At 37.3% G+C, this 13,668-nt stretch overlaps 1 protein-coding gene across 1 annotated transcript; it reads left to right on the top strand.

Moving 5' to 3' along the window:
• The first annotated feature begins 416 nt into the window (after positions 1-416).
• Positions 417-11,194, top strand: LOC121320685 (carboxypeptidase B2-like). Its single transcript, XM_041259252.1, has 11 exons — positions 417-550; positions 1,851-1,926; positions 2,197-2,321; positions 4,765-4,876; positions 5,274-5,375; positions 5,906-6,010; positions 6,165-6,275; positions 6,840-6,930; positions 7,866-8,068; positions 8,734-8,818; positions 10,878-11,194. The coding sequence occupies exons 1-11, from the start codon at positions 474-476 to the stop codon at positions 11,063-11,065; spliced, it is 1,275 nt and encodes a 424-aa protein (XP_041115186.1). The 5' UTR covers positions 417-473; the 3' UTR covers positions 11,066-11,194.
• The last annotated feature ends 2,474 nt before the right edge of the window (positions 11,195-13,668 follow it).

The following is a 13,668-nucleotide window of genomic DNA, read 5'->3' as shown; positions in this document are numbered from 1 at the left end:
TACTTCTGCTGTTAAGAAGAAATGGACAACCAACTATATTTTTAGGGCAAATATTTGTAGTACTAAAATTGGCCTAATTTAAGAACCTTATAAACTGCGATAAAACAAACAAAAAAATTCCAGTGAAAAGTCTGCATATTTTTTAAAAAAGAAAAACAAACTGTATATATTACAAAGTTTCAAATAAAGTTTCACGTAGAAGTTCCTACATTCAACCTTTTTTCTGTTACATTTGAAAAAGCTACATGAATCTGGCCAAATGTCTGTCGCAAAACTATGGTGGGAAATAATTCTTAACTTTATACGAGAACACACATATCACTACACCCAGGGCAGCCCTGAGCTGACAGGTTTGACATTTCTAGTGAGTGTGCACTAAATTTTAACCAGTGAACAAACAACCCTCTATCAGAATCAATAGAGCTCACTGAGGTTGGTAACTGGATACATTTCGTTCTGCTGTTGAGTTCTGAATGAATATGAAGCTTCCTCTCCTCGTCGCTCTTTTAGCTTCAATTTATATTGAAGATGGCACATTCGTACCAATAAGGTAGGCAACCATTATCTTAACCATGTGTTAATCTGTATTTGTGCTATTTTTTATTTTTTTTTACAACTGAAAAGGTTGTGTATGAAGTTTGTCTGCTGTAAACAGTTCATCCAGCATAGGGTTTTAGGACATGATCAGCACGTTTAAAATGTGGGCTTGTGTATCCAGCTAGTTTTGGTTTTACCGCAGTGGGGTTTAAAGGTATGATTATTTAAACCAAGATTTAAAAGTGATCATTGATTTGGCCCGCTCTAAAATGTCAGTAATGTAAGGTCAGGTGGTTTTTGCCTGCCCTGAATAAACAGTATGTATGGTATGATGGGAAGTTAATAAGGAATTAATTGGTTTCAGCTTTGCTTAATGTCTGTCCTGATGTTAAACAAAGGAGAAAGGAATCTGAACTTCCTTATATTTCTTTCATTTGCATTTTACTGTTTTTTTTTTATTTGCGAGTCAAGGTCACATTTTCACTGACTCTTCATTATTTCTCACTCTCAGGATATAACTCTATGTGTTTTGCTTTTTACCAGCTTTTCCCATAACTTATATAAACTTATATGCAGTGGTGTAGTTGAGGGTATACATAGGTAAACGACATTTACCCACTGTTAATTTGGACAATATAGCGTTTACCCTCTTCTCGTATAAGGGAGACAGTTTACTTATTTATATTCTGCTGTGATATGCAAATCCTGCGTTAAAGAAAAGATATTTTAATGGTGAACGTGTGTGTTGTGTTGCTGTGTGCGAGACTGACATCTAAGAGCGCTCAATCAGAACTGTGTTGAGAGCAGGGGGCATGGCCACTGGACTGTGTGTGTGTGTGTGTGTGTGTGTGTGTGTGTGTGTGTGTGTGTTCTGTGATTGGTTGTTTATGTTCTGTCAATGTTCTGTTGTAAGGCACACTAGGCCTGTAGGGCGGTGCTAGTAGCCTTCATAGCCTTCACCCTAGCCTGCGAAGTGGCACTGCCATGTCTGTGACTGCTCACACATGAACAGCACCTGAGAGGGGAAATAACTGTATGGGGGGGGGGGGGGGGGGGGGGGGGGGGGGCTCTTGTTGGCTGAGGGCCAGTAACAATGTATCTGTTCATATTTATCTGTTAAATCCATCTGTTCAACTCCACCAAACAACTTTTTAATTTACCCTACACCACTGCTTATATGGCCATGCAGTATCTATAATAGAGTCATGAACTTCTGCAGGCAGGCTTCACATTTCACAATTTCTGGTGATATTTCTGATTTTCTAAGTAAGCATACCAATGCTAGTATTTTTTTTTCCCTCCACCTCACACAGCGATCAGGTTTTCTCAATTACTCCAGAAACAGATGAGGGGGTTGAAATTATCAAGAATCTAACCAGCAACGATGAGGTAAGCCTACAATGCGCCTGCTTTGGGATACGTGTGTGTCTTTGTCAATGACCCCTTGGTTTGTTTGCCTTGGACTGAGAAGCCTTTTATAACTGCCTGTACCTTTTTTTAACACTGCACCTCTGTTATCCTCTTTTTGGATATGCATTTTCCTTTTTACCTTGGTTCCTGTAAATGTTATTTTTCTCTAGCTATAATCTGTGGTACAATACAGTAAATGTAATACAGTGATGATGGGCATTTTTTTTTTTCTGGTTTGTTTCATTTCAGATTGAACTGTGCCATCCAGATTCAGTTCACAATATTAAAATTAACAGCGATGTCCACCTGTACATGAACATATCAGACTTGGATTTTGTAAAGGATCTGTTACATAAAAATGGCATTAAGTACAAGTATGTATCTTAAAATTATTGTTTCAATTCTTGTTTATATGCTCTCTATTCTTCAACTACTTCTGGGACAGATGGATAGAGAGGGGCCTGTTTTACTGAAGGTGATATTGGAATACGAAACGTATGCCCTGTCTGAAGTCATTGTCTATATTTTCATCAGGTTCAATATTTGTTTGAGTCTCTTTATATTACTTATTAACATAAACTGTGTTGTCCTTCAACCCAAATCGTGTTGCTAGGCCTATATTCAGAGACTTCACTCACTTGGTAAGTGTGAGTGGGTCTAGGAGTGCAAAGAAAACCCTCAATTCCAGACCCCAATCTACCTCAAGTGAGGGACAAGAATCACCTTGACCTTGAGTGCAGCTGACACCTCCCTTTATTTTCACTCAACTTGAAACTAGGCTGCTTCCATGGAGCCGTGGAGCTAGACAATTAAGAAATTTTTCATGGAAGACAGACAGACGATGTACACCCTCGGATGCTGAGGAAGTGCAGGCTATAGTTTGTCTGTGGGCAGATAGAGCTTAATGGTCGATTGCAGCGTACAAAGTTAGTCCAGTTGATGCATCTAACTAGAGGATTAAGCAGGTTTAATCCACTTGTTTAGACTAAAGTTAGTACACTTGTTAATCCCGGTTGCAGTGTACGAGATAATCACCACAGGTGGATAATCCGCTAAATCGGACTAAACAAGATCCTGATTGCAGCGTACTAAATCGGATGTGAGATGATCCTGTTCAATAGGACTAACTTAGTACTGTGAAGTATAAGACTAACTTAGTGAGCTTGCTTGTCCTATGTTTATACAGCACATTTTAAAATGAAGACAGCGTCATTATTCTCTGAAATGACATCCAAAAACTAGTGCAGTGAAAAGTGAAGCCTTTTGAACCTCATTCTGAAACCTTTGAAGCATTTGGTTCAGTAAGGTTTGCTCCAAGTCATAGAACTATCCTTTATAAAATTGACAACTGCATTATGTAATGATATAATGTACCTTAATATATTGTTTATACACTATATTAAGCAATTATTCATTTTCTTAGGTAAATAGCGAATGTAAACTGTAGTTTAAATATACTACTAGAGCAATGTGGCACCTTTTCCTTTTTGTCTAATTTAGTATGGTTGAGGAACAAAGAGATTTTTTCATTTTTTCATTAAATTATTGTATAAACTTTAATAATGTTCTTCACAATAAGTTACTGTGTATTTAAATAATAATAAAGCATGTAAGTTTGATGTATTCAATTTAAATTGAAATGTCAGTGTAATTTGAAGGCCTATTAAATATAAACAACAAATGTAGAACTTAACTTAATTTTATTATTTATTTATTTATTTATTTATTTTTTTATCAAAGGCTAGTAATGACAATGTACACGGAAATGTCCAAGTTTGTCTTTACACTTTAAATTGTGAATTTCCATCCACATTTGTAATGACTTATTATGGGTTAGTCCTCATTATTGGCGCGTTTGGTTGTAAAGTGGAAAAGAGGCAAAAGTGGCTTTGTGTACCCTCAGCTTAAGTGTGAGTGATTTCTCTGGATACAGGCCAAAGGGCTCAAGTATGAAGCACGTGTAAAGACAAAAGCAAATTTAAACTAGAGACAAACTATTTTGGACTATTGAACTATACTCCTGATTGTGCTACAAAATTGGCCTTTGGACTTGTTACCTTTGGACTTGTTGAGCCTGTGTGTGTGTTTAGGTTGCTTTACCCATCACAGAACATTTACCTCAGTGCTAAGTATTATAAAAACAGGGGAAAAAAATGGAATGTTACAAAACTATCAAGACATAGCTATGGTGAACGTAGGAGCTCTTAAATGAACCTCATTTGAAGCTTTGTAACAGCAAGAGCAATTCAGATAGTGAAAGCAGCACTGGGTTAAATGTTTAAATGCTGAGACAATGCTACCACACCTCCTCCAGCGATTCTACATTTCACTTTAATCTAGGGATGCCCATTTTTCAAAGTCATTTCCAAGGATTCTTATTCAGTACTTTCACTGGGGCTAACTTACTGTGGCCTTCCTGTTCAATGCTTTAGAAGGTGCAAAAAGTATTTGGCTGACCCTGAAGTGACTCAGAGCTTATTCAGTTTATAGCCGCCTTCCCTGTTCATTCACAGTAACCAAAAACCTTGCACGCTTCAAGGCCCCTTCCACTAGTATTTCTGAAAGGTATTTCTATGCACACTGTTACTGTATATATCAATGGCTCTCTTTGTTTGCCCCTGGAAGGGTGAAGTCTTCACACTCCTATTTGCAATATTAGTTGGCATTTATGTAACTGATTGGCTGAATCCTTAGTAACAGCTTGTTCAAAGTAGTAAAGATGTCAAGAACCTGCAACGCTTCTTCAGACGGTGTGCTGGCGATCTTGTAAACTGTTGTTTAGTGCAGTAATTATGCACACTTCTGCTGTTATTTCAGAGTAATGGTGGAAAATGTTCAAGAACTGATAGAAATGCAAACAAAAAAAGAATCCAACGGCCCTCGAACTTTCACAGGATCCTTTTATGAACAGTATCATCCATTGGAAGAAGTAAGCACTGTTTTTTTTTTTTTTTTTTTTTTAACACTCACTTTCTACCACACTGTGACAGGGACATTATGCCAGTCTTTATTTTATCTATGTTGCAAATCTGGAAAGGGAATGTTTTTACTTTCTCGCTTGGTCGAAATTGCAGTTGCTGAAGGAAATGGGATTGTCCTGATCACTTTGCTTGCCGCACGTCTGGCTTAAGGAGTGCTTTATTCAAGGTTAGCAGCAATAAGGAAGTTTAATATTTCTAAAACTGCAGTGTGATGTCTGAAAAATCCCCAAATCTCAGATTCAACAAAAAACACAACGTTTAGGGGTGACCATGTTGCTAATGATAATAATTGGTACAAAAATAGATCAGAAGCTGTTGGTAAATGTACTTTTTATTTTTTTACAGATATATGCTTGGATAAATAAAATATCTCATGAGCATCCAGACATGCTAGAGATCATATTGATCGGCTCCTCATTTGAAAAACGCCCTCTTTATGTTTTAAAGGTAAAAATACTGTATAAGCCAGATGGGAACAATAATTTGCATGCAAGTTATGATAACAGATGTTGATTCATCTTAGAAGTGGGAGCTGTTCCTACCTCAATATGGCAAAGGTGGTCACCAACACATTGATTTGCGTTTATATAATCCTGCAAATATGAAGTCACCACCTTTCTAAGATACTGACACTGTGGTAGCGGTAGCTTTGTAAATAACGACAGAGAGAATCACAGGATACAATTGCCGATAAACAAAAAGTTACATGACTCCAATAAGTGAAGGGTGCAATTAGATTTTGCCACAGGCCATAACATTGAACATTTGATTGCTGGCAGCTGAAATAAATTCTGAGATATTAGCAATTGCAGGTATGGTGACAGAAGAATTGCTAATTCATACAAACTCCCCTCAGAGGGCTGCCTAATGAGCAGATACATCAAAACGCAGTATTCCTATCTCTGCAAACCTTCACTGAAACAAAGTGTGCACCTTAGCAGTGCACATGCACGTATTATAACTGTTCTTATTTCCAGCTAACAGGGAGGAGAAATTCTCCCAGAAGAGCAATGTGGATAGACTGTGGAATCCACAGCAGAGAGTGGATCTCCCCTGCTTTTTGTATATGGTTTGTTCAAAATGTAAGTACACACAATAGACTTGAGCATGTATTACCCTTAGAATGTTTCATAGTGGGATACCACAGTGTTAAAAGCACAATGCAGCACAACGTAAAACTATTAAGACAATAATATCACCACAGTGTATTTAATTGTTTATATTTATTTATTTTAGGCTATTGAGTCTTATAATAAAAACCCAGACATTACTCAAATGCTTGACAACATGGAAATCTATATTCTCCCTGTAATGAATGCTGATGGATATGTGTATACTTGGACAACCGTGAGTATTTCATTTCAGTTCCAATTATAGAGTTTAGGGTTGAAAAGTGGACTATACCTGCAAGGTAACCAAATGTAGTTCTTTAAATCCCTGAGTTGCTGACTCTAGCCACTAAGTCCATGGACTGAATCTCAAAGAGGCTGCTGATAAAAAAAAAATTAAAAAGAAAAGATGTATGCAATTATGTGCAACATTCTCCCAAATGTGTTATCATTTAGCATTTTAGTATCAATTATCATTTAGCATTTTATATGTTGTGTTTTCCAGTCTTCATTTTAACTCTGAGTCACAGTTTTTCCTGTCACAACAGAGTAAGTCCGCCCCCTACCACAGAAGTTATTGGACCCACCGATCCTGAGCCACACTTGAGTTCTATGCTGATGTTCTCATGTGCTTTTGTGGGGATTGTTGCGATGAGGCAACATAATTGAGCATTCTAAATTGGAGAGAAAAATCCCCTGCTTTCTGTATAGGAGTCAAATATTTTCTTTTTCTTTTGTATCTACTGTACATACAGTATAAGACTTATGTGAAAATATTGCTCATAATATTTGATTGCACTAGCGTCGAATGTGGAGAAAGAACCGGTCCATATATGAAGGCAACAGCTGTGTTGGGACTGACCTGAACAGAAACTTTGATGCTGGCTGGTGCAGTAGGTTCTTTTATTAATACAAGCAAAAAGAAAATACTAAAATAATTTCGCCAATAGGTAGGATGGTTAGATTTGGTGCAGATGTCTTGTAATTTGAGACAGATACCATGTAGTATATACTGCCTTTTTAAGATCCATTAACAACAGTGTTAATTGAGGTGGTATTTAGATCTACTGTAGTTAAGATCATTAATATAGCACCCCCCACCCCTGTATTAAAATCTCCTTAATTAATAGAACCCTATGAAAGTTTACCATGGTAAAACAGAGCATACTTTTTTTAAGCACAGAGTAACGAGACTATGGAATATTTTACCAGATGGAGTAGTTACATCTGAAACAACAGCAACATAAAAGGTGTCTACCAAACAGACATTTCCCAGTCCTGACATATCCATTATGTTGTTTTTTTATTTGTTTTTTTCTATGCATGTGCAAGCTTGGTAAGGCACAGAAAAGTAATAAACATGCCAAATAAAATATATGGAAAATGTTTGGAAATATGCACAGTATGTGTAACCAAGGATATGAGTGCTTCAGTAAGTCTGGGAAAGCTTACAACTGATCCCTTATGAAAGTTTACCATAGTAAAGCAAAGTGTAATAAAGCACAGTAAAAGCATGGTAAAGCATAGGTAAGCTGAAAAGAATAGAGAGGTATGGTGAAGCATATTAATCAACTTGGCAAACCAGGGTAAACTATGGTATAACCATGGGAAAAGCATGGGAAAACTGCATGGGCATTCTCTTATAAAGCCTGTTCCTTATCACAGTTATTTACAAGGGGCTTTGCGTTGCACTGACTACGGATAAGGGAAGCTAAGCATTGTTAGCTGCAAAATTACTGCGCAGAGTTATCATGGTCAACTAGTAATGTGTTTTAATATATCAAATCTAAAGTTACTCATAGTCAGTTTCTTTATACTCTTTATGTAGCTAAAGGAGCATCACATAACCCCTGTGACAACACCTACTGCGGCCCCTACCCTGAGTCTGAACCTGAAGTGTCTGCCGTAGCCAAATTCCTCAGAGAGAAGAAGGACAACATGAAGCTCTACTTCACCATCCATTCCTATGGCCAAATGCTGCTCTTCCCCTATTCGTATTCCTACAATCAGGCCTCAAATCATGATGAACTGGTAAGTATTCTGTAGAGTTAGACCCTGTGACTGCTGTGTTTACTGCTGAACCAGATTAGATTTCCTGAAAGACCACCTTGGTAAATGAAATATCAAGAGATCTTAACTAATGTATTCTTCCTCTTGTTTAAAAGCACCCAGAGGCATGTCTAACCTCTAAGCACATCAGGTACACCAGGGTGCAATCTTTAACCTGTCTCCCTCCAGCACCATATCCCCAGTGGGTATAACGAATCTGGAATGAAAGGTCAAATGTAGTATTTCTTCCAACTGCTACTAGATAGTGGTCACACTCTGATGTGCCAGATGTACTGATTTCAAATGATTCTGAGAACTTAAATATTTAGGCCATATAGGGGCTTTAAACAGGATGTGACAACTAAAACACAACATTATACAGTGATTCTACACAAGAAGAAGTTCCTTAGGATAGTTTCAGGCAGTTAGACATTCTCCAGTAATAAATGCATCAATACTGTGATGCAATCAGCTTTCAAAACTCCATAGCAATTGCAACTTATCAATTTAGAGTATACCTTTTTTTCTGAGGCTATACTAAAATAAAAGTCTACCTTTTTTTTTTTTGTTTGTTTTACTGTACTCACCACATAGGTTTATTACTAAATCTACTGTACTCACAATGTGCTTGCTTGTATTTCTTTCAGCAACAACTAGCAGATGAGGCAACCCAGCAGATTCGGAGATATTACAAAACCAGATACACCAGTGGTCCTGGAGCTACAACAATATGTAAGCTCCTCTGTTCAGATTTATTTTCTCTTGAGAAATTGCAGAATCTCGTAAAAAAGCAGATGTTATGTGCTTCTCAGTAATAGAATTAATATTGGTAATAGTTTTCTCTATGCATATATTACACATTACTAAATATGATAATATGCACATACATGTTTTTGTTATTTGCTTTTTGCTTTTGAATAATCAAGTGTTCTCAGTGCATCGATTACTGTTGAGTATTACCTGTCTGATCTTCTACAGTATTGGGGCGTATTTCTAAAGTGTTTAAGTGAAACTCGGGAAACTAACAAAATTAATTTTATACATCATTTTACCTTTCACTTCATTAAATAGGTCTAAAACGTTCAGTTCTGAAAGAAAAACACAAATAAAGTAATTAACCAACCATCTGCATTACCTACTGACTGACACTGCTCAAGTGAAATGACCCAGGATGTGCAAGTTTGATGGTTATCCTAAGAATAAAGCATAGAGACAGAGAACTCAGAACTGAACTGTGCTTCCCTACAACTAAGTTCTTTATAATTACACCGTGTAACAATTATTTTTTGGTTCCTGGGTAGTAAGTGTTATTTCCTAATTGCTTATGCCTCAAAAGTATAGAAAATGGCTATTATTCCCCACAAACTTTGCTTTTGTGACCAGGACAGTGATATTTTGAAATGTACCTATTTTCTAGAACATCCCAGATTGCTGAATAAACTTGGAGTAACTTCTAGAACTTTCTAGAACGTTCCAGTAATATAAATAGTAGTATAAATACAGGGGCCTTAAGCCCACCAGTTCAGTTTAGTTCCAGCTGCCTAAGTGGATACATATCTGCATTTTTCTGAGATGGCATCAAGAGGCTGCAATGGTGGCATTCCTGATGGGTCTCCAAGGCGGTTTTACCAAGTTTCCCTGCTATCTTTGCCTTTGGGACAGCAGGGACACCAAGGCGCACTACCACAGGCGGGACTGGCCACAGCAGACCGAGTTCTCTGTGGGGAGGAACAACGTCAAGTGGGAGCCACTGGTGGACCCCCGGAAGGTGCTGATGCCACCACTGCACATCAAATTGGGCCTTATGAAACAATTTGTCAGAGCTCTAGATAAGGAGTCGGCAGCCTTCAAGTACCTTCAAGACTTCTTCCCTAAGCCGTCTGAGGCAAAGGTCAAAGCCGGTGTCTTCGTCGGACCACAGATAAAGAAGATCCTGGAGTGCAATGAATTCCCCAAGAAGTTCACTAGTAAGGGGAAAGCGGCTTGGAACAGCTTTGTCGCAGTGGTTCGGGGCTTCCTGGGCAATAACAAGGCCGAAAACTATGTGGAGCTGGTTGAGACTCTGGTGAAGAACTACAGCACAATGGGCTGTAGGATGTCCCTCAAAGTCCATATCCTTGATGCTCATCTTGATAAATTCAAGGAGAACATGGGAGCGTACTCGGAGGTGCAAGGCGAACGCTTCCACCAGGATATACTGGACTTTGAACGCCGCTACCAAGGACAGTATAACGAGAACATGATGGGAGACTACATTTGGGGGCTGATTCGTGAAAGTGATTTACAGTATAATCGTAAATCCTGAAAAACTACTCACTTCTAAATCTTTTGTAGTCATTTTTGTATTACTTCAGTATAAGTACATGTTAATTTGGATTCATGTGTTGTTTTTTTCTGCCTTTATGTGAACGAAAAGACCGTTTTCTCATTGGAAATAGGTAAATTTCAAAATATCACTGTCCTGGTCACAAAAGCAAAGTTTGTGGGGAATAATAGCCATTTTCTATACTTTTGAGGCATAAGCAATTAGGACATAACACTTGCTACCCTGGAACAAAAATTGTGTTACATAGTGTTATAACATTCAAATGTTTTTATCCCTTTCGGAAAACCATTTTTTCATGATAGTCACTAATAGCCTGGGAAGATGAGGGTTTCTTGTGGCTGCTTGGGAACTTTCGAGTGAATGTTTTCGCAATATCAGCATATTCACTTGCACACAAAGGTCATTAGTACATGACCCCAGGTGGTAGCTTAGTTGTATTTTATTTTTCAATTCTTGTTTTTTTAGACCTAGCCCCTGGTGGTTCTGATGACTGGGCTTATGACCTGGGGATCAAATATTCTTTTACAATTGAGCTTCGGGACACAGGCAGATATGGATTTCTGCTTCCCCCACAACTGATCCAGCCAACCTGCCTGGAGGTGCTTACTGCAATCAAAATAATCACACGCCATGTCATTAAGAATACTGAATAAGTCATTCTCTACCTGTATTGCTCATGATTATGTGCTACCCATACTCTTATTTAATTGTAACATAGAAATACATAACTATACATCTTGATAAACATATTATTAAAAATGCAGTCTTTTGTGTATACATTACCTATTTTTGTTTGTTTGTCATCATTACTATTTCAACATTTGATATATGCTGTATGCGCAACACCTGTGGTTATACATACCATGTTTCTCGTGGAATACCAAATACCAGTGGAATACCAAAAAATGCATCACATATGTGATAACTTGTTACCATTATTTACAAATGGGATGTCATAATTAACCTCCAGAAGAAACAGATCCTGTGAGGATGTTATGAAGCAAGGGCATAGGCAAAGCCACATTTCACAATTAAATAATTCTAAATTGATTAAAATAAATAAAGAAATAAATAAGTGCTTCCCTCTAAATTTATTTAAATAAATAAATAAATAAGTGCTGCCCCCACTGGCTGATTTTTGCCCCAGCAGCAAATTCCCACAATACCCTGCACCTCCCCAAACACATACAACAGGGACCAGGCGCTTAAAGGGAGAGAAACAATATTTCACCTATTAACACCGGGAGGAAACTCCTAATTCACTTTATGTTCTCAGTAGTTTAATTCAGTTAATATTATTTCATTCAGTCCGTCAAGGGCCTACATGGGTCCGTAGGAAAGCATTGGCATAAAAAAAGGGAAAATTGGAAAAAGACCTTTAAGCATCAGGTGCATGTAACTCTATTCATGAATATTTTATGCACAAACAACCATCTCTTGTACAAGACATACAGTGTTGTAAACAATTAATGTGTATGTTTTTTTGCCAGTTCCGTTGTCCACATAAGTAAAATAAATGCACAGCTAGCTTTTTGCTAAAAGTAAACAATGTTAAAAAAAAAAAAAAACCTGGTGTGTGAAAGTTAGCAAACAGTATACTCAATTCACGACTTCAGTCTGTGTTCATACGATAAGCACACACACACATATGTTGATGTTACTCACAGAGACAAAAACATGATAAAAAAAAAATCTGATAAGAATATTTTCAAGTACTACACAACTTTTAACCTGTGAAAGCATGGATAAGTCATTCCAATAACAAATGTGTTTGGATAAGCGGTACTGCTGTTGCTAGGATACCTATAAATGCTACTGTAAAATGCATTCATAGAGCAAGATTGATGTGAATCCTGACAAGGCATAAACACACATCCAACGATTCTCATTATATATTTCAAATATTGAATTTCAATCAGAGTACTACAGAACCACACTGGTTCAGTGTACAGTACTATAGATTACTATGTTCATAGGCCATCCTTACCTGTGTCACTTGCTGAACCAGTACCTGCTATACAGACAGTGTATGGACAAAACCACCACACAATTTGATACAGTAAAGTTCAGAGACTTTTCGTGGTGCTTTGGGTGATAGAGATGTCAAGTGTCATGTACACAAGCTTCAATTTAGTTGAATGAATATATGTTTAGCTGTACACTAAATGTGATAATCTAGGCGATAACCCCCTAAATCAATTTAGTAGGGTGTAGTCAATTGATCAAAGCTATCATTAACTTACTTGTCAAGCACGCCCAGAAGGTATGAGCCCAAACAACATTTTCAAAGAGATAGGGCTATATTTGTTGCTGAAAGGGTTATGCTTCATCAGTGAGGGAGGTTAGTTTTACGTTAAATGTGTTTAATTGCTGATTTCCTTAGTCCATGGGTCAGTTGCTTGCCTCCAGATTTCTCCTGCCAGTATGAAGGTATTTTGTAGCTCACTTTCTAATAGCATCTGTTAGAATACAGCAACAAGCTTATGTCAAAACACATGGAGTGCATTCAAATCAAGTAATAATGAACTACAAGGAAAAGCAGCACTTTCAATTTCACATTGAAGACTGTTTTTCCAAAATGTGGCAGAACTTAGGTTCAAAAGAAATGTAAAAAGGGAGGGATTGCTAAAGAAGTCAAAATGGAGCATGTTCCATAAGGACTGTTCGGAGGTAAAAGGTAACCTTGTCTCCCTTGACCACCTTACACTTCAGTACCACTTAAGACATCACAACACACCCCCACTGGCAATGAGATTTCTATTTTGCAGTTGCTGGATGTGCAAGTCTATGCCTGTGACTACTTGAATAGGTTACGGAACTAACAGAATGGAGTACTGTACCTACCCTTTTCAAGTTGTCAAAAATGATGTCAAAATTATCCAGATGTTTCTGGATGCTCATAGAAAATAAGTAACACATTAAATCAAGTAGTAAATAATGTCGGCCCTTTCATAAAATATCTCTTTTTTTTGTCAAACAAACCAAACCAAGTTAATTTTCATACTTACTTGATTCATTTGATTTTGTATTAACGTGGTAAGTAAAGACTATTTTAAGATTGTCACTGCCCTGTGCATGACTATTTAACAACATTTACTTAAACACTGAAATTAAAGTATTAAACTTAATAAAATGAAAACTATTATATATTTAATTACTGTTATATTTGTATTTGACTCTAAATCCAGACGAAGAGAACAGCAGTGGAACATTTTGCTAACAAGATGACCAGTTTGTGGAGCTCAGTACTGCCCCC

This window comes from Polyodon spathula, chromosome 9 (genome assembly GCF_017654505.1).
Source record: "Polyodon spathula isolate WHYD16114869_AA chromosome 9, ASM1765450v1, whole genome shotgun sequence".
NCBI classification, from domain to species: domain Eukaryota; kingdom Metazoa; phylum Chordata; class Actinopteri; order Acipenseriformes; family Polyodontidae; genus Polyodon; species Polyodon spathula.
Note: the sequence above shows the minus strand (reverse complement) of the source record. Positions and strands in the feature narration are given on the sequence as shown.